The sequence below is a fragment of the Rattus rattus genome, chromosome 4 (genome assembly GCF_011064425.1).
Source record: "Rattus rattus isolate New Zealand chromosome 4, Rrattus_CSIRO_v1, whole genome shotgun sequence".
Taxonomy (NCBI): Eukaryota; Metazoa; Chordata; class Mammalia; order Rodentia; family Muridae; genus Rattus; species Rattus rattus.
In genome coordinates, this window is record NC_046157.1 from 16,717,608 (window position 1) to 16,738,850 (window position 21,243).

Below are 21,243 nucleotides of genomic sequence, written 5' to 3' on the forward strand. Positions count from 1 at the left end.
GTACCGGCCGGCAGGGGGCGGAGGAGGCAGGGGATGCCAGAGAGAAAGCCAAGGCCAGGCTGGGCAGCCTAGGTGTTCGGTGCAGGGTGTGTTGAGGGGCGTGGACTCTTCCAGGACTGCGCTTAAATAGTGAAGGGCCAGAGAGACCAGGGAGGAGGAAGCCAGGACGGACTCGCCAGCACCCCAGCCAACCCAGCGTTGCCATGAGGCTCCTGAGCGTGACTTTTTGGCTACTCCTGTCCCTGCGCACTGGTGAGAGTGTCCCTGAGGGAGGGTATGGGGCAAAGCAGTGGTGCTATGCTTGCAGTCCCCTCGCACCTACCAGGGCTCAGTGCAACTTCCCGAAGGCGGGCTTCTTAAAGGAGGCAGCCTTGAGCCAGGCCTCAAAAAATCATGCCAGATGTCAGGGAAGAAGTCCTGGAGGGGAGGGGAAATCTGGTATGGAAGGTGGGAGGGAGCTTAGGGGACAGGACACAGGCAACCCTGATGGTAAAGGAGGGGAGAGGAGGAGGGGGGAGGGGAGGGGAGGGGGAGGAGGAGGAGGAGGAGGAGGAGGAGGAGGAGGAGGAGGAGGAGGAGGAGGAGGAGGAGGAGGGGAGGAGCCTCGGGGGCAAAGGCTGAATGCTCTGAGCCCCCTTGCGGATTAAGGCAGTGGAATGTCCAAGTGGTCGCCAAACTGAGGCAGCTACAGTTTGACCCTTGATGGAGATGGAAGGCAGGCTGTTAGCAGAAAGGACCTGGCCCCGGATGAAAATACAGCCCCAAAGGCAAATTGCAGATGCATAGGCCTCCAGAAGGTCCTGACTGCAGAGTCACCAACCCCGAGGAGCTCTGGAACCCCTTTCTCTGGGCCCCTGCTGGGACGCACCCTAGGACTCTGACCTGGTCAGGTCAAGGGGAGCAGAAGGAAGCCTACACATAGGACCTGTGTGTCCAGCTCTGCATATGTTGTCTTCTAACTGAAGGTGGGGTCTGACCTGCTAAGTCTCCTGACATCACCAGTTACAGGAGCAGAAACCTGAACCACCTACCCATCCCTCAGCCTCCCTTGCTTGTGCACAGGGGCCTCTGACTCTGCCCCAACGCAGATGTCAGGGCACCACAGTTATTCCCTCTGTATGAAGCCTAGTTCTTAGGTGGACACAGCTGGGGTGGGATCTGGGACAGCACCATTGAGAAAGAGACAGGAATTTGCTGGCCATCACCCCCTGTTGAGATTTGGGGACAGTGCTCACTCTTCGACAGGGACTTTCCACTGCCCTGTGGTGGGCTAGGGTATGAGCCACCCATCTGCAAAACTATGCTCTGTGGTTGGAGCCCATAGCACAGATTTACCCTGCCTCTGTCTGACTGCCTTGACTTGGGAATGCAAGGCTGTGTGTCAGGGGACTGGCCATATAGGCTGGTGGGGTCACGGTGGCATGGTGGGTAGGCGGGCTACGTGAGGAAACGCTGTCCTGCCCCGCAGTCCTCTGTGTGATGGAGGTGCAGTGGTGTACCATCTCAGACCCGGAACAGCAGAAATGCAAGGACATGAGCAAAGCTTTCCAGGGAGCTGGAATTCAGCCCTCCCTCCTCTGCGTCCAGGGCACCTCCACTGACCACTGTGTCCAGCTCATCAAGGTGAGGCCTCTCCCTTCTGACTGTTCCCCACCCCTGGCCCAGACAAGAGGGCTCTGACTCAGGAGGAATGCACAACGGGCCTATTCACTGGGAAAGAGGCCACGTTCCTCTGCCAGGGTTGGTCGATACAATCTCCTCCCGAGTTTCCCTAGCAGCAAACGCCTGAACTTTTCCTGCCAAATGGGAGGTGAGGAGGGGCTGTAGTCCAGATGGGCACCAGGGGCGGAAGGAGGAAGTGGAAAAACCCCTGGTGGGACTTCACTTGCACAATGGCCCTTCTAGGATGAGGACAAGGATGCTACCCCCTCGTGGGGGAGAGAGCAAGTCGTAGTGACAGTCCTTGCTTGCTGGCTTTTCCATTTATTTATTTATTTATTTATTTATTTATTTATTTATTTATTTATTCATTTTGGTTTAAAGACAGGATTTTTTCTTTGTAACCCTGTCTGTCTTGAAACGTACTCTGTGGACCAGGCTGGCCTTGAACTCAGAGATGGACCCCCACCCCCACCTCTGTCTCCTCAGTGCTGGGATTAAAAGCATGTGCCACCACCTCCCAGGCCTAGCTTGGTTTTCTACTGCTGCGATAAACACCATGACCAAAAGCAACCTGGAAGCTTACAGCTTCCAGTCCATTATGAAAGGAAGACAGAGCAGCAGCTAAAGGCAGAAACCTCGTGTCAGGAACTGAAGCAGACACCATGGAGGAATGCGGCTCACTAGCTTGCTCCTCTTGGCCTCGCTCAGTTTGCCCTCTTATACAACCCCAGCCCAGGGATGGCCCCGCCCACCCTGGGCTGGCCCTTCCATATCAACCACCAATCAGGAAAATGCTCCCCAAGCCAATCTGATGGCAAAGTTTTCCCCTTCTCAGATGACTCTAGCTTGTGTCAAGTTCAAGGGAAGTTTAAAAAAAAAAAAAAAACCTAGACAATGCAGTGACGTAATGTCCCATAGTGGTCGCTCACTGCGTGGAACTTTCCAGAATGAGATTTGTAAGGTCCAGGAGGAGACCCTCATTTCAGAGCCCTGAGAAACTGAGGTGGGAAGGCAAGTGTGGGTGATGGGAGACCTGTTAAATTAGTACTAACCAAGGGGTTTGGGGATTTAGCTCAGTGGTAGAGCGCTTGCCTAGCAAGCACAAGGCCCTGGGTTTGGTCCTCAGCTCCCGGAAAAAAAAAAAATTAGTACTAACCATTCTCAGCAGGACGGGATGGCGAACGGTAGGCACCACGGAACAGGTACTGGGTCTCCATTGCAGTCTGGCCCCAGGGAGGCCTCTGCAAACTAATCATCTAGTGGGGCCAACCCTCTCTGAGGGCAGAAGGCAGCAAGGAGTGACAGTTCCTCTCAGCTTTCTCCGTCATGAGCTATCTTGGCGGGAGACTGGCTAGGGACTGGGGCGAGAAGCTGAGAACGTCACCGTGAAGAGACACCTTTCTGCTATAGCTTCATTTTGTACCTACTGGTTCCTCACTGGGCACATCAGTCATGATCCTGTAAAATGAACAACTGACTTCTTTTTTTTTAAATGTGTTATTCTATGTATGTAAATACAATGTCACTCTCTTCAGACATATCAGAAGAGGGCATCAGATCCCATTACAGATGGTTGTGAGCCACCATGTGGTTGCTGGGATTTGAACTCAGGACCTCTGGAAGAACAGTCAGCGCTCTTAACCACTGAGCCATCTCTCCAGCCAACAACTGACTTCTTAAAGAGCACAGGTTACCACAGCAGCGTGAGCTCTTGGCCTGATAAAGGAAGCCCTGGACCCTTAGAGCAAGGCCAAGGCCAGGCTCCTGGGCCAGATGAAGTGGGCCATGTAGCCCTCCCACTCGTCTTGAGGGGCTCTGGCTGCCTATGGGTGTCACGCACGGAGTGCTGGCTGAGTGGACTGACTTACCTTCATTCTCCATTAGGACCGAAAAGCGGATGCCATCACCCTGGATGGAGGAGCCATCTATCAGGCTGGCAAGGAGTATGGCCTGAAGCCAGTGGTGGGTGAAGTCTATGACCAAGGTAAGGGGTCAGGGGCGGGAAGAAGCAAAGTTCCCTCACAGAAGTCAGCTGGCATGTGACCCTGGAGCCCTAGCTGGTCATTAGCTCCATAGAACACTTCTGGGGGTCCAGCCGGAAAACCCCCTCGTTCTCACTTGAAGCCTTTAGGTGGGGGAACCAGGGACTTGGAAGCTGAGTTTGTTTTCCCTGGGTGGCCCGACAACACCACCCCCGCTTTTGTCCCTACTAAGGGGCAGTACCCGGCCTGGGGCAGAGTTAGGTGGAATCCAATAGGCAGGTGCCTGGTGACCAAGGCGCCCAGATATACACTTACTTCAGTGCCCCTATCAGAGGCAGCTTGTGGGGGGCGGGGATGGGGAGGGGAGGGGTGAGAGCAGAACCCAGCGGAAACACCACAGCTGGAGCAGGCTCCTCACCCCAACCCATGTCTCCCAGTAGACTTACCCTCCATGCTGGAGTCCCTGTCTGGACCCGCTCCGTCTGTCTTCCTCAGCTCATCCAAGGCCCAGCCTCTGTGGTCAGCAATGCAGTCCTCTCGTGCGCTCCCGGGCCCCTCCTATCTTTGCAAAGGCCTCTGAACTGTCACTAAAGCTCTGATTCACCTCCATGAGCCTAAGGCCTGATCCCTTTGCCTTACTGACCCCAAATGGAGCCTCTGCCCAGCCTCTTCACCCTCCGGCTGGTTGCTAATTGAATTTGTGACAGTCCCATGGCACAGAACATAGTCCAGCACAGGGAGTCTTTCCTTGAAGGCCACCAACAGCCCTGGATCACTGGCCCCTAGCATAGGGGTTAACTCAGCACCCCATTGAGCACCTACTGCCCCCTGGTTAACCTGTTCCCTGGTTGGGAAGCCCTGATCCAAAGGCAAGAGTTAGAGACCCAACATGCACCCCAAAGCCCAGTTCCTCACAGGGCAAGGGCTATGAAGGACAAAAGCCAAGAGAAAGAGGTGCCAGGGAGCCTCCAGAGGAGGGCAGAGGGGAGGCTGATGGGGCAGAGCTTGGATGAGGCCTTGATGGCTCTAGAAACTAACAAGAGAGGCCGCCGTTTTATTTTCTCAAACCCAAGTGCGCTCTGATTGTCCCATGACCACACAGTGTGTAAGAGAGGAGGCAAGGAGGAGGAGAGTCTCTGGAGTTGTTATGCCTTTTCTGATTGGTCCTTCTCCACAGTGGCCCTGGGGTCTCATGCAGCTGCAGAGCCAGAGTGAGAGCTATTTGGGGTCTTGAGTGACTTAAGGTCACACCACACTCCCTGTGTCTCCTCACTTCCGTCCCCACTGCTTAGCACCTTGACATAGTTTGTCCTACTGCGGGGAGCACCTTGGGCTTCTCCCTCAGCCATCCTCTCTCCAGAGCCACGGTGCCCCTCCCTCCTTCAAACCTCCAAGTTCTCCTAAGTGCTTCTGGGAACCGAAGGCGCCCCTGACTTGAGCAAATGGAGACCCAGCTATGGCCAGATGGCTTGAGAAAGAAAACGGGAGCGGTTGAATGAATTACTTGTCTCTCTCCAAGTTCATGAGGTGGAGGAGGAGGGAAATTGTGGGGGTGGATCTTGTGGTGAGATAGATCCTGCCTTTCAGCTGTCAGTGATGGAAAACCAAGCACACGTGTGTGTTCATCTGTACATGCACAGACACGCATGCACACGCATGCGCACGCAGACACACACTTCCACTGAAGACCGTCTCCCACGGCCCTTGCTGTCCTCACCCCTCACTTCTTGCCTCCTAGACATTGGGACTTCCTATTATGGGGTGGCTGTGGTCAGGAGGAATTCCAATGTGACCATCAACATCCTGAAGGGCGTCAAGTCCTGCCACACTGGCATTAACCGGACTGTGGGCTGGAACGTGCCTGTCGGCTACCTCGTAGAGACTGGCCATCTGTCAGTGATGGGCTGCGATGTGCTCAAAGGTGAGAACTTCAGGACCAGCTTGAAGCCAGCTCCTCTCTCTGTCTCTCTGTCTGTCTCTCTGTCTGTCTCTGTCTCTCTGTCTCTGTCTCTGTCTCTCTCTGTGTGTGTATGTGTGTGTGTGTCTCTATCTCTCTCTGTCTCTCCCTCCCTCCATCCCTCCCTTCCTCTCACCCGCTCCCTCCCGGCCCCCTGGGAACCTGCAAAGCCCCACCTCCTTCAGGAGCCTCCTTGACTGACACCAACGAAGCCACGCCCTCTACTCTGCTGATTGGCTACTACAGAGCAGGACTCAGGCTAGCTTATTCCCTTGTCCCAAGCAACACAGCCTGGTGCAAGACCCAATCACAGTTATAGGAACAGGACCAAGAAGAGATCGACCTGGTGTGGGCTGCTGAGGGTGGTTTCTGTCTAGACATGTATCCCGAGCTCTCGGGAGAGAACTACATTTTCAGGACCCAGACAAGCTGCTGAATTCACCCATAAAAACCCCCAAGTGACTGTGGGTTTAGCCATGGTGTAACTGACGACCGGGGATATCCTAAATCCGTAACCTCTCAGGGTGGCCAAATACCAGTCATGAGGGCAAGCATTTGTGGAAACGTGTTTCTGGAGCCTTACTAATGAAGGAAAGAGAAAACAAAGCAAACTCCACGAAAATTGCAGTTCAGAGGCTTAACTGCCCAGGCGGCTTCTCCAACCCCTCCCCGTCTTTTGGTAAGATTGCTGGCCCCTGGTTTCAAAATGAACTCTACAGTGAGAACAGAATCCAGTTCACATTCAGTTGTCCTGTGAAGACATTTAGAGAAAACTTTTTCTCAGCCGCAGCAACAGCCCCACCCGGGTCCCAGTCTGGGAACACTGATGTGACCCAGTCTCCCAGTTTCTTCACTTGACTCTGAAAGTTGGTGACTGGGCTCGTGCCGTTCTTGACTCTCCAGGGTGGGGTCAGTGACCTCTCTTTGCTCCTCCCACAGCCGTTGGCGATTATTTTGGGGGCAGCTGTGTTCCTGGAGCAGGAGAAACCAGCCATTCCGAGTCCCTCTGTCGCCTCTGCCGTGGTGACTCTTCTGGACACAATGTGTGTGACAAGAGTCCCCTAGAGAGATACTATGACTACAGTGGAGCCTTCCGGTGAGGGGGACTGGGGGAGGCAGGGTGCAGCAAGAGAACCCAAGGGGTGCAGGGAAGTGGTTGTGGGCTGCAGGGCATCAAAGAGCCCTTTGTGCAGAACTGTGCTCGTTTATAAACATGAGACGGGAAGGGGCCAGGCTGAATTTGCTCACAAAGTCAACAAGTTTGGTGGATTTAGAAAAGGGAAGTCTCTGACCAAGGAGAATGGAAAAAGCCATCTCAGGCTGCTCCTGGGTCCCCATTCTGATGTTTGAGCATCTGGGAGGGCGGTGAGATGTTACTGGACACCAGAGCTGGCCTTTCTCTATGCTGGTCCTGACAGGCACATTAGTCTTCCATGACTGAAGAGTCTCAAGGGCTCGTGTCTAATCCCATGTCTCCAGGAGGGTTCCCAGTCCCTGTAGCAGTCAGTCAGTCCACACCCAGGGTGGGAGGCTTATTGGTGGCCAGGAAACATGGTTTTGACCACAGAAGTCCTTACTACTTCCTCATGTCCCTGGCTTCCCGATGTCCCTGGCTTCCCCATGTCCCTGCCCCTTCTACTTTGTGCCCTCCGAGGCCTCCATTCTGATATCAACCCCCACGCCAGTCCAGTCTGCTAATTTTCTGTCTGTGGGGACCCAAGAAGTCCCATTACCCAGTAGTTCCCAACCTGCCTCCCATATTGGGAGAATATATGAAAGTCGCTGGTTTTTTTTTAACTTGGAATATTTGGGTACGGCATGAGAAGCCTTCTAGTCCAGTCCCCTGTATCAGAACCCTCTTCAAAATACCTTGGGTTGTCTGGACTTTGGATTGCCGAAGGAGGCCAAGGGAGGCAGCACGGAACTTGCACCGACTGTAAGAGACCCCAAATTCTCAGAGAAGCCCCACCCTGCCTACCTTCCTGGCCCACAGGACACACGATGGCTAGGATGAGTCTACAACCTGGCAAAGCCACACAGCCAACCATCTGGGAGCAGGCCCAAGAACTGCAGAACTGTAAAATAGACCCCCTAGGGTCACCCGCTACAGCGCTACTCAAGCCCCCAGGGTAGAAGATAGGAGGGATTGAAGGCCGGAGCAGGGTCAGGCGGGATGGAGCGGCAGTAGTGGGGGTCATGCCCCGCCCGGGCTCACAGCTTCTCCTACACAGGTGCCTGGCGGAAGGAGCCGGTGACGTGGCCTTCGTGAAGCACAGCACAGTGCTGGAGAACACTGATGGTGAGGAGGGTCGGGCTCAGCTGCCCAGGTTGACCCCAAATGGTTTGCAGCACTGTGGTCCAGCGCTGCTCTGAGTCTCCTTGGGGGAACTCTGGACAAGTCCCACAGTCTACCAACCGAGCTAAGGCCGGTCTCACCATCGGCAGTCCTGCTTGGTGCGGCGAGGGTCGGGGCAAGCAAGGCTCTGCTCTAATTGTGTAGCATTGGGTTCTGGCCCTGTCTACTCAAGTCTGCAAGCCCCACGCTAGACGCCGCAGGCTGTCCTGTCCCTTCCTGGCATTTCCCCTGTGACCTGGCCTTTCCCTGGACAGTCTTGCTTTAGAAGGGTTGTTCTAGTATGGTTTCTCTTGTTGGTTTTGTTTTTAACTTTTTTAGTAGCTGACCTTTAGAACTCTCAGGCAGATAGTGCCACGTGCTTGTAATCCCAGCCCTTGGGTGGCCGAGGCAGGAGGATTGCAGGCAAGTGCTAGGATTACCTGCGTAGCTGGAACAGTCCCTCCGTGTGGAACCTGAAGATCAGTAGGCAGCTTTTCCTCCTAATCTCAAATTGAGATTATGTGCGGCAAGATTTAGCTTTCTCCCACCAACTCTGCCTGGTTAGCATGTGCGAGCCTTACCCTCTTTGCTTTTGGTTGCATTTCTTGGTTTTATGGTTGTCTGGGTTTGGGGAGTCGTTTTGTTTATTTCTAAAATGGGGGTCTTTTTTTAAATTTATTATATATGAGTACCTTGTAGCCGTCCTCAGACGCACCAGAAGAGGGCATCAGATTCCATTACAGATGGTTGTGAGCCACCATGTGGTTGCTGGGAATTGAATTCAGGACCTCTGGAAGAGCAGTCAGTGCTCTTAATCGCTGAGCCACCTCTCCAGCCCTAAAATGGGGGTCTTAAAGCAGAAAGAATTGTCAGCCCTACAAAAACGAAATATCCTGAATACACACTGGGAGGTTAGTTATACAAAACAAACAAACAAACAAATAAATAAATGAAAGTGTAGTCTAGGGGTTGGGGATTTAGCTCAGTGGTAGAGCGCTTGCCTAGCAAGTGCAAGGCCCTGGGTTCGGTCCCCAGCTCTGAAAAGAAAAAAGAAAAAGAAAAAAAAAAGAAAGTGTAGTCTAGATTATAAACCTTTCAGCGCAACAAGTGCTAGGGTTGTAGGTATGTCCAGCTGCCGCCACAGCCTGCTCTTCCTTCTCTTCGTGTTTTAAATAATTGGCCAAAGACATGCCAGGTTTAATTATGTAAACACTGTCCAACACTCAGCACTTCAGCATTTAAAAAAGAAAGAAAGAAGGAAACCAAGCCAGGCAGGCTGGTGCAGGCCTTCAATCCATCACTCAGGAACTACAGCCCAGCTTGGTCTTCATAGCAAGTTCCAGACCCACTGAGGCTACATAGTGAGTCTCAGGGACCGTAGAGATCACTGCTCTTCCAGAGAACCTGGGTTTAACTCCCAGCACCCATATGGTGCCTTGTGTCAATCTATAACTCTGCTTCCAGGGATCTGATGCCCTTTTCTGGCCTCAGTGGGTACCTGGTACACACGTGGTACATAGACATACACGCATGCTAAATACCCACACACATGATAGATGTAAAATTTATATTCTACCTTGTTTTTTAATCAACATTGTAGCATGAGTGGGTTAGAAAAATGACCATCAGGGAGAATAAACCAAAATAGTAATGTTTAGAGCTTTGGGCAAAGTTTGGGGCCACAGTTCTGAGGAGAGTCTGTCAGAGGTGATTCGCTGTGCCTTCTGCACCCTGACCCTGTAGCCTGCACCCTCTCCTCTACACCTACACCTACCCCTTGCCCCTGCACCATGCACCCTCTCCCCCGCACCTGGCCCCCTGCCCCTACAACCTGCCTCTTTGCTACATTTAACTCCCTCATCCAAAGGAGCTCTAGTCTTACTCTTACCATCCTTAGGTAGCCATATTTGTGTGCTGTATTATGGCACACTCCCTCAAATCCACCTTAACATAAACTGGAGAAAGGGAGAACGTATACAGAAAAGGCGGGGTGTACAGCTCCCCGCATGAGTGCTAGGTCCCACCACCAAAATACCCAGCCTCCTCCAGACCCCTTCCACCACCACCCCCCATGAATGCAGGAGCTGACTCCCCAGTTCCTACCTTCCAGGGAAAACCCTGCCTTCCTGGGGCAAGGCCCTGATGTCACAGGACTTCCAGCTACTCTGCAGGGATGGCAGCCGGGCTGACATCACTGAGTGGAGACGATGCCACTTGGCCAAGGTGCCTGCTCATGCTGTGGTGGTCAGGGATGACATGGACGGAGGCCTCATATTCCGGCTGCTCAACGAAGGCCAGGTGAGGCGGAAAGCTGTGCTCTAAATAACCCTGGGGCCTCGGGGTGAGGGCTCAGGACGAAGGTTCAAAAGGGCTCGATCTGGAACAGACCCAGATGGGGCCATCAGCCGAGGTCAGTGTGAGAGCATGAGAAGTGGGTATTTTACAAGCTGGCAGGGCAGGGGGATAGCCAGAGCATGGGCATGCCTCAGTCTCAGCACTCCTCAGTAGAAGCCCTTCCTACGTGTGCCTCTGAGAATCAAAACCACAGTTAATGAGCAAATAAGAGAGCAACTGTGCCCTTGGCTGACTGTGGCGAACAGCGTTTTGTAGAGACCCTGCAATGTCAGCCACTGCCCAGCCATCACTGGGGCTTATGACCGTCTACATCTGGACTGCAAGCCCTGTGATCTAATGGTGGGGGCTGATGAGGTAGAGGTGGGGGGAACAGAGGAGCAGGGAAGGTCCTGTGGAGAAGCAGCAGAGCAGGCACCTGGCCTGAGGTCACAAGGAGGAGTTACAGGTGATAGACTCTGGAGGAAGGGGACGTGGCCCGCAGCAGCCTCGCCACCCTGGTTTTTACCCTTGATGTGCAGCTTCTGTTCAGCCACGAAGACAGCACCTTCCAGATGTTCAGCTCCAAAGCCTACGGCCAGAAGAACTTGCTGTTCAAAGACTCCACCTTAGAGCTCGTGCCCATTGCCACACAGAACTATGAGTCCTGGCTGGGCCAGGAATACCTGCATGCCATGAAGGGGCTGCTCTGTGATCCCAACCGTGAGTCTTCCTGTGCCTGCCCTTGCCGGCTGCGTCTCTGCCTGGATCTAAGATGGTGGGATTCTCTATGAGGCTTGCTAGGGCAGAACACCTATGCAGGCAGTCTGCTATGTACCCTGTGGCCCCTGGAGAACCTGTTACCTTGCTGCTTGGAGGTGTGGAGGGGAAGCAATCCTATAGTGAGGTCTGTGGAACCCTGCGAGACTCTCCAGGGTCTGGGACGCAGGTCTTTGGAGCCTGTTGTAGAACTATCATTCCACACCTCCCGCTCCTCCTCCTTCACCTTACGGGCCTAGGGGTTATCTCGTCCCTGGATTATTACAGTAGCCTGTAAGTGGGCTTCCTGCCTCCAGCCCTCATCCCTACATATCTCCCACCTACACCCAGGGAAATAGAATGTGAGACCAAGTTCAACACACAGCAGCCAGTCTGCCTCAAGGGTCTCAGCTTTCCATACAAGGAAATGGGTGAATAACATATCCTGGGCACATGGCTAAGAAGACCCAGAATTTCCCCGAGCCCTGATTTGAAAGGCTTCCTGTTGGTGTACTAGCCCCCGTGTGCACCCTCCACAGGGCTGCCCCACTACCTGCGCTGGTGTGTGTTGTCGGTGCCCGAGATCCAGAAGTGTGGCGATATGGCTGTGGCCTTCAGCCGCCAGAGTCTGAAGCCAGAGATCCAGTGTGTGTCAGCCGAGTCCCCTGAGCACTGCATGCAGCAGATCCAGGTACGCTGCTGTGGGCTGGGGAGGGGGCACCTTGTATAATCCCCACCTCTCACGCCTCTGTGGTCAGGGCTGGAGAGGGTCCTATGGCAAACTCACAGAGGAAGGCAGGAGGAAAGACCATAGCTGGCTGAGGACAGACCTTCGGTCCAAGAAAGTCCCTTCTCCCTTCTGAACCTGTTTCCCCCATACATGGTGCGAGTGGGGGAATCACCATTTGCTAGACGTTTCTCATGGCCACTCACCCTTAGAAATAGATCTCACAGTGTTTGAGGATCTATTGCACAAAATAGGAATTTAAGAGGAATCTAGGAAGACTATGCGTCCTACGTATGAAGGGATAGAAAGGATGCTTGGAATCTCTTTTCACTGCGTTTGATTTTGGTCTTTTCCCTGAGCACTTGCTAAGACACCCACTAATCCAGGAGGAAAACTCTAGCCTTTGCTCCATCCCATTCAGTTCTTTCTCCTGGCAAAGGGAGGCTGGGAGGAGAGGGTGTCTATTCCCTGATGCCCGGCAGACTGGTCTATTTCTGGGTAGCTCTTTCTGAATGCCACCTTGCACAGTCTTCACATGATTGAAAGGAGGCACCCAGACCTGTGGAGAGAGGAGCAGAGCCTTCCCAGCCACCCTCAGAAACCCAACAAGAAGCCAGGCAGACCATAGTCCTGGCATCCCAGGCTCTGGAGATGTCGTCCAGTAGGGCGCCCACTTCCTTCACTGAATTACACAGTGACTGGGACTGGGTCTACGGGTTTAGCCTCTGTATCCTCATTGGTATCACCGAAGGTGTCAGAAAGCCTCTCTGAGTGAGGAGAAAGCCTTAGAGATGCACCCACTGGGACAAACACCTCTACCTGTTGCCCACACCACAGCTACAGGGTGCCCTCAGGGCGCCTGGACCCCTCTTTCCCCAGTCTGGCCCCTTTCTTGTGGTTTGTCATACTTGTGGCTTTATTACCACACAACCCCCAGGCTAGGGTCAAACAGCTTTAGAATGAGCGAGCGGGGTGGGGTGTAGGTGACCTGGAGAGGTCCAGTGTGTTCTAAGAGCTGCCTGCTGCCTTTTCTTCGTACAGCCTGTTCCTGGGAATCCTGAGGCCCCAGGGCTGTCACCTTTTAATCTCTGGGCCAGTCCACCATTGCAGCTGTGTTTTGTCCCTGAAGTGTGCTACCCACAGAAGAGTGCTGATAGACCTCAGGCCTCTGGGGGATGGCAGTCCCTGGGGACCACACAGTAGGGCAAGAACGGTGCTGTGCAAAGGAAGGATGTGGGAAAATCTCAGCAGCCACGCTTGGAAAGCTGGAGAAGCTGCCGGGAGCTGGGTGCCCCCACCTGTATTGGCTGCCCTTAGCCTTTCAGCAACCGCTGCGCCTGGCATCTTCACAAATGCAGAAAGGGATAGGGTAGGGACAGAATGGAGTTCTCCCAACTGGGGTGACTCCCAAAGGAAGAGAGGCTGGGCACACGAAGGGCTGAGCCCTGCCACCTTCAGGGATTCCTGCCATATTGGGCCCCCCTCTGCTCCCTGCAGGCTGGGCACATCGATGCTGTGACTCTGAGGGGCGAAGACATTTACAGGGCAGGAAAGGCGTATGGCCTGGTTCCGGCGGCTGGGGAGCTGTATGCTGGTGCGTATACCTGTCCCTGCCTGGTAGCTGATTCTTTTGTAACTCTAAAGCTGTCTAAGAACTTCCAACTGGGCTTCCGTGCCTGTCTGGAGCACTCTGCCAGCCTCCTGGTGAGAAGCCAGCCCCTCCCACCCCAGGCCTCAGTTACCCATCTGTGCAATTTGCATAACTCAAACCGTCTACAGACTTTCTGGACAGGGGCAAGGAATTGTTCTAGTCTTCGCAGAGCCCTGTCTTCTAACTTTCAAACTCCTTAACAACTCTAAAAGCCCTTCTTCCTAGCCAACCCAGGCTATACACAGAGACCACCCCACAGTTTGCAAGGGTGACCTTGCCCTCTCCCTGACATGATGTGTGGAGCCCTCTGCTTGTGAACTCATTCACACCTCAGTGGTTTGGGCTTGACTTTGTCCTCTTAAGGATAGACCTTAGGACATTTAGTCCCTTCCGCTTGGCGATGAGAAATCTCCGGGCTTTGAGAATGTGTCTGCAGGTCTCAGCTGTGCCTGCTTTCCTCTCATAGAGAGAGAGAAAAAAATAGCAACTGGGTGTGAGGAAGGCCATGGGTGAGGGCTCCTGGGGTGTTCCAGGTGAAGAGTGGAGACACCAGCTGCCCCCTGGAGACCCCGGGACATCAGCCTGGGCTTACGCAACCCCAAGATGAGACAGCACAGCTCTCAAATAGGAGGGGACAGTTGAGGCATGAATCGAGCTCTGATAAGGGGTCCCTTTCAAGATGTTCATCTCCCTGCAGAGGAGGACAGGAGTAATTCCTACTTTGTGGTGGCTGTGGTGAGGCGGGACAGCTCCTACTCCTTCACCCTGGACGAGCTTCGCAGCAAGCGTTCCTGCCACCCAGGCTTGGGCAGCCCTGCGGGCTGGGAGGTGCCCATAGGCTCCCTCATCCAGCGGGGCTTCATCCGGCCCAAGGACTGTGATGTGCTCACAGGTATCTCCCTCTGAGGGACACGGATCCTGAAGCTCTCTGGGATCTGATGGGGGAGGTGGTCAGCTCTGAGGGCTGGGGGCCTTGTGAAACAACCCTAACAGGTCACCTGTTCTTGACATGGTCCTAGGAGATATCCCCACCCCCATAGCTTCATGATATGTCTAGGTGTTCCGTTCCCTCAATTACTAGCATTTACACTGAACAACAAGAATGGGCCTGGGTTGTCCCCATGCCTAGCAGCCCCAGGGCATCTGCAAACCTCATTGGAAAGTAGCTCGATATGCACTTTTGTGCCCAAATATCTAAGTGCTAAGACAGGGATAGAATAAGAAAGGTTTGCTAGTTGCCCACCACACACGTTTCACGCAAAGCTCTCCCCGAGTTCTCACGGTCCAAAGCCAGTGAGGTCCTCGAGTTGACTGGCCACACACCTCTCCTGGCTGATAACTCAGAGAAAAATAAACAGTTTTTCTTATCTTGAAGCGCACAGAAAGCACTAGAATTGGCCATTCTCTCTCCCGACAGCAGGCAGTTGCTCTAATAGGGAGACTACATCATAAGATTATGACCTCCCCATCCCTGAGGAACTTCAGGCCAAGGCCTGTGGGAAGGTGGGGATGGCGACGCAGCCTGCCCATCTCCTTCCTCTTTCTACTGATCCCTCACCCCATCTTTTCCACCCTGCCCCAGCGGTGAGCGAGTTCTTCAATGCCAGCTGTGTGCCTGTAAACAACCCTAAGAACTACCCTTCCTCGCTGTGCGCGCTCTGCGTGGGAGACGAGAAGGGCCGCAACAAGTGTGTGGGCAGCAGCCAGGAGAGATACTACGGCTACAGTGGGGCCTTCAGGTACTTGGTGGCAGCTGTGGCACAGGGGTGGTCTTCTAGCCTGGGCCTGCAGCAGGACTGTCCTTCTGACGGCTAGCCTACCCTCTTTGTGTGACAGGTGCCTTGTGGAGAATGCAGGGGACGTTGCCTTCCTCAAGCACACGACTGTCTTTGAGAACACAAATGGTACACAAGGGAGCTTGGGTTGGAGCAAAAAGCAAGAGTGGGGGTGAGGGTTTGAGGTCTCCAGAGCAATCCAGGCACGGGGTGTTGCTGGGTTTAGAGTCTGAGCAGCAGTCAAGAGAAGCTGAGTCTGGAACCCTCTAACCCCATGAGCTCAGCGCCCCCTCCCCCCAGGAGCCACAATCTGTTCTTACAGATTTTGGGGACAGAATTCACATTCATGTCCTGCTGCAGTGTGACACCTGCGTCTCGGCGGGTCTGCGGGTATTTACGGGGCCCTGAGACCTGTGGGCTCTCTTCTCTGATCACTGGTCAGAAGCAGGTCAGCACCCTGGGCAGGGAACTCCACTCAAGTCTCCCCAAGGCAGGGCCCAGCCAGGTTTATCACACAAAGGATTGTGTTTCCTGCAGTCACCGTCCCAAGCCCAGACACTCAGGTTCCCCAAAGCATACAGAACCTCTCGGCTTCCGCCCCGCACCCACTCAAGTGGAGAAGCCACGTCTGTGTTAAAGCTGGAGTCCGTGCCCACGGCACCTTAGCGTTAGCGCTTCTGTCTGCCCTGCTGTGCCCTGGCTTTGACATTCCAAAAACCCACACTCAGTTGTCTTTGCCCTTTCTTCATGCTGTCTTTCCAGAGATACCACAAAGGGCACAGCTGCAGCCCAGAGCAGGGAGGAATTAGACACTGAGGGGAAAACTCAGTAGTTAAAACTCAGATCTGATATGCAGTGCTCAGAGGTCACTGAGGTCACAGGACATGGTCCCAACAGAGCTAGAGACATAACCCAGCCTCCCTGCCCAACCTCCCACCCAGAACCATAGAGCCCACCCTCTAGAGAAGGGAGCTGGCCTGGTTCCCCAAGCCTGGTAGTGTGTTGGAGAAGGCAGTGGGAGATCACATGCCATGACACTCGTGACTCCCAGGGCCCTTTAGTGTCTTTGGCTCTATGTGGGACCCACCTGGCATTCCCTCTGGAAAGGGAGACTGAGTGACAAAGATGATGTGACTGAGTCCCAGGAGTAGCTTTTCTTGGGAAGCACTGAGAGCAGTCACCAGCGTCAACATCACCGCATGCTGCTTGAAAATGCATACTCCCGGGGGTTGGGGATTTAGCTCAGTGGTAGAATGCTTGCCTAGCAACCACAAAGCCCTGGGTTCGGTCCCCAGCAAGAAAATGCATACTCCCGTCTCGTCTCCACCCAAGAGTTAGAGTGAGCTTCTTCACAGACAGTGCCCTTGGGACTGTGCCTTACACACATGGCTGATGTCACATCCTCTACCTTTTGAGAACTTAGCTTTCAGAGTCACCCCATGCCTAGATTCAAGGGCATACATAAGCCACAGATGGGAATTCTTGCTCAGGGAGACGGGAGGGAACCATAAAGATATCAAGATCTGGCACTCTGCAGGCTGAGGCAGGAGGATCATAGTTCGAGGCCAGCTTAGGCCATATTGCAAGAGCCTGTCTCAAAAACGATTTTCTTAAGAGCCCTCCCTGGTTTTGTAACTGTAAAGCGTTGTAAAGTGGAGGTGACAGTCCCCCACCTCACCCCCACCCTGTGTCATAGGCAGGGGCTGCAACCCATGCCTGTCATACTGAGTCCTCAGTGTCACATTCAACCACAGCGCTTGGGATATGCCCAGACATTACCACCTCGTCCCAGTGAAGGCTCTCACGAATTTCTCTCCCCCTTCTTCCCACCCCATACTGTCCCTCAGGTCACAATCCTGAGCCCTGGGCTTCTCACCTCAGGTGGCAAGACTATGAACTACTGTGCCCCAATGGGGCCCGGGCTGAGGTAGACCAGTTCCAAGCTTGCAACCTGGCACAAATGCCATCCCATGCTGTCATGGTTCATCCAGACACCAACATTTTCACTGTGTACGGACTTCTGGACAAGGCCCAGGTGAGTCAAGCTACAGTGACTTCAGGGAGGGGCAGGTCCAGGCCCCAAGGTGGCTTCCGCCTACCTGGAGCAGAATTCACAAGAAACTGAGGAGGCTAGGGGGCATTGTTTGGTTTTCATTCCAGCCAGGACATTCTCCCAGCAATCATCCCTCTGTCTCCTACATTAACGTTCCTTCTCAGCTGGGCCATCATTCCCAGCAACATATAAACAGCTGCTTCACCAGCCACAAGGGCAAACTAACCCTCCTGGCCTGGCATCTCTGAGAGTTGCAACCCCACCCCTTGACACGGCTGTTATTGGTGGGTGGCCCAGGAGCTCGAACCCAGAGCCCCTCCCTGGAGTTTGCTCCTCCACTCCCTTGGAAGGTAAAACTCCTTAAGCTGGCTCCATGCTCAGACCATCGGTTCTTCTCCTGGTCTCTCTTGGGGATAGCACCACTCCAGACAGTCCTTACTACCTCCCTGAAAACGCTCTTGTCAAGGGACACCATGACCCACATTGCTGACTCCAAGGGTCACTTTCTAGGGCCTCACTGCACCTGACCTCACACCACAGCTCTCTTCTCCTGAGCCTCAAACCCCTTCTCTTTGAAACACCATCTCCTCTGTCTCTCAGATCCCCCATGTTGCTGGCTCCCCTTCCAACTCCATTGATTAGGCTGAATTCAACCTCCTTTGGCCACCAGAACTATAGACTAGCGGAGCCGCCGGACTGTTCCTAAACTGAAATGATACGTGCTCTGCTCATTCCCCTGACAGTCAGTCTCTTCCAGGAGCAACTCCTTCAACCCATGGCTCCCCCCGACTGGTCCCTCACGCTCTAGTTAAATGGGGAAGAATACTGTGTGGGTGTATATTTTTCTGAAAGAGTTGATGAGTTCAGGAGAACCTACAAGTCCCCTCCAAAAAGGATGAAGGCCATGGCCACGTCGTCCTTTCCCCTTGATCACTACCTAACGGTGGGCACACGCTATGCATATTTTCTAGACGACCTTTGTTCACAGCGTTATCTATATCCCAAGTGGTCCTCCAACTCTCAATCCTTCTGCCTCAGCTTCCTGCACCCTGGGACTGTAGGAGCAGGCCACCACGCCTGGCTTGGCGGTGTGGGGGTATTAGGTTATGGAGATGTTCTGGTATTATGTCGCTCCTCCCTCTGGCTGTTTGGGGCTGTCCAAAGCACACTTGGTGCAAGGATTCCCATCAGGGAAGGAAGTGGCGTCACCCCTGTGACACTGAGGGGGCTTAGAGATGACACCGTCAACTCCCTGGTGACAGTACATAAGCCTCTGAGCTTGCTTTGGCTCTCTGGGAAGGACGCCCATAAAAATGGTGAGAAAGCATTGCCAAAAAGGCTGAGATGGGCTGCGCAAGCCTAGCCAAGCCCTTAGTCCTTGCGTCCACACCGACTCCCATTTCCACGTCCTTCTTGCTATATGTCTCCTGCTTCAGTTCTTCATTCAAGAACTGGTCCGGTGGGACATTTCTGGGTGTCTTTGGATGGCGCCTCCATGCAAATCTTTTCCCAGACTCCTTATGACAGAGGCTAAGTGGGTGGCTTCCATGAAAGACTCGGAGCCCTGAAGTGCTTGCTCTCTGGGACCCCACTGAGGTTCTGTAAGCCTAGACACAGCAGCAGTTGCTTTTGACCTTTCCAGGACCTATTTGGAGACGACCACAACAAGAACGGTTTCCAAATGTTTGACTCCTCCAAATACCACAGCCAAGATCTGCTTTTCAAAGATGCTACGGTCCGAGCAGTGCCCGTCCGGGAGAAAACCACGTATCTGGACTGGCTGGGTCCTGACTACGTGGTTGCTCTGGAGGGGATGCTATCTCAGCAGTGCTCGGGTGCAGGTAGGCCTGGTGTGCCAGCGCTTGAGATACCCGTTCAAAGGGCCCTGGGACACCCCAGAATCGTTGGGATGAAGGAGTTTGGAATCAAAACTCTGAGGAAGTTGATGGATATCCCGGGCCTGAGTGAAGCAGAGGTTCCTATTTCAAAAACTGTCGGGGTTGGGAATTTAGCTCAGTGGGTTCGGTCCTCAGCTCCGGGGGTGGGGGGTGGGGGGTGGGACTGTCAAGGTGAAGCCTCCCAGGTCCAAACAGGGAGGCTTGCAGATAATTGAGGCAGGACCCGAATCGACTGGGATCATGAACATAAAAGTTGAAATGATAGTCTTTAGTGGATCTGAGGTAACGACATAAATATGCATGCAGTAGAATTTGGAAGGGAATACATATGTAAAGACCCAGGGAAAGGCAAGATTGTCGGGGTAGAAAGGAGTCTGGAGCTAGCAGAGTACACAGAAATAGCGCTGCCTGTGTGTGAGCACCAAGCCTGCCGCCCACAGGCCCGGTGCTTCCAGCCTTAACTACCTGTCATCCCCCCCACCCCTCCACCCCCAGGGGCCGCGGTGCACCGAGTCCCCCCACCGGCCCTGCTCCTGCTGGCCCTGGCTGCAGGCCTCCTCCCGCGAGTTCTCTGAAGGTGGCTGCGTCAGGCCACGCCCTGCCCAGGAAAAGCTACAGAATCCAACCCAAGAAACCAGGAAATCAGCTAACCCTGCAGGAGAGCGCGAGATGCGATGCGAGAGGCAAGGTGAGAATTCACACGCACAACCCTCCGATGTGCGATTCTAACCCAAAGAGAAATTTCTAGAATCAGGATGATCGTTAAGGCCAAGTCTTCCCACCTGCCGGAGCCCTCAGTACCTGAGGCGACTGGCGAACAGCCCAGTCACTCCTCCCACACTGGTGGCGCCTGCAGCGAACCTGTGCCTCCCTCCCACCTGGAACCTCCCGGCTGGCTGGGGGGTTGGGGGGAAGAGGGGGGGGCTGGTTGCCATGGCAACCGTGGAGCTGCTTCCAGCCTCTGAACGGGTCACGTGGTGGGGGGAGTGCCAAGGAAGGAGCGCAACACCAACCTCCTTGACCCACTACCAGCCAGCAGCCCCTGCTCTTGCTGCCCCACCCCACGCACTCTCCTGTGGACACTTGCTCACCAAGGCTCAGGCCACGCCCTCGGAAGAGCAGGGTTGCCGAGCACATCAGCTTTTGCCATTGACTTCTGTGACACCAACCAAGGACCCCAGCCCACTGGACAACAGATTTTGCCAGACTGGGATGGGAGGAAAGCCAGAGCTGTACTGAGGGGGTGAAGTCTCCAAAAATCCTCAGAGGACGGAAGTGCCCCTCCCAGTAAGAATGTTAATGGGTGAGGAACTTGATGCAGGGAGAGAACTATCCTGCTTAACAGCTCCTGCCTCAAACAGGACTTGCCCTGCCCTGCCTGGACCTCACTGCACAATGAAACTGTCGCCTAGAATCTACTGTTTGCTCTCCTGATCTCATCTCAACATTACCTTTCTCTCTGCCTCATATACCCCTTCCCACAATCAACACACACGCACAGGCACATGCACGCGCACACACACACACATGCACGCACACATGCACGCACGCGCACACGCGCACACAGCACGCACATGTACACACGTCCCTTATCTCTGTGTGAGCATATCTGCTTGTCTGAAGAAGCATGAGTTAACCCAAAATAAGAGCCTTTCATGAACTGGGCTTTAGGACACACCACGGAGCCAAGGGATTGGGAAGAACCCTGTCTTCCCCTGACCTTGCGTGTGTTGACCGGTTGCATCTTTGGAGAGGGTCCCTGGTTCCCAAGAGCTGTGAGAGCCAAGGCCTAGGGAAGAGCCTCTTCTCCGCCATTTTGCCATTGTTCTCTCGAGAACCAGAAAAAGTTTTCCAAAGCTACCAGCTCTTACTCCAAATCGTGTTCCTTTAAAACTAATAAATAAAACGGGGAGGAAATAGGATCAAGCAGCCCTCGTCAGCACACTGGAAGCAGCGTGGGCCTGGAGTTATTTTCGTCTTGGTCTGTGTGGGGGGCCTCAGGATGCTGATGACAGGCCAGGTTCCCAGTGGCTCGCCCCCACCTGTGGGTGCCGGGACAGATCCATACATGGCTACCAGTAGAGAAGGCCTGGCAGTGTCCCAGCCAGAGTCA

At 54.0% G+C, this 21,243-nt stretch overlaps 1 protein-coding gene across 1 annotated transcript; it reads left to right on the forward strand.

Moving 5' to 3' along the window:
• The first annotated feature begins 1,476 nt into the window (after nucleotides 1–1,476).
• Nucleotides 1,477–20,035, forward strand: Meltf (melanotransferrin). The gene is made up of 15 exons (XM_032900078.1): nucleotides 1,477–1,623; nucleotides 3,547–3,646; nucleotides 5,383–5,565; nucleotides 6,541–6,697; nucleotides 7,833–7,900; nucleotides 10,047–10,234; nucleotides 10,810–10,990; nucleotides 11,566–11,717; nucleotides 13,251–13,347; nucleotides 14,102–14,296; nucleotides 14,987–15,143; nucleotides 15,241–15,308; nucleotides 17,027–17,214; nucleotides 18,875–19,073; nucleotides 19,626–20,035. The coding sequence occupies exons 1-15, from the start codon at nucleotides 1,480–1,482 to the stop codon at nucleotides 19,703–19,705; spliced, it is 2,157 nt and encodes a 718-aa protein (XP_032755969.1). The 5' UTR covers nucleotides 1,477–1,479; the 3' UTR covers nucleotides 19,706–20,035.
• The last annotated feature ends 1,208 nt before the right edge of the window (nucleotides 20,036–21,243 follow it).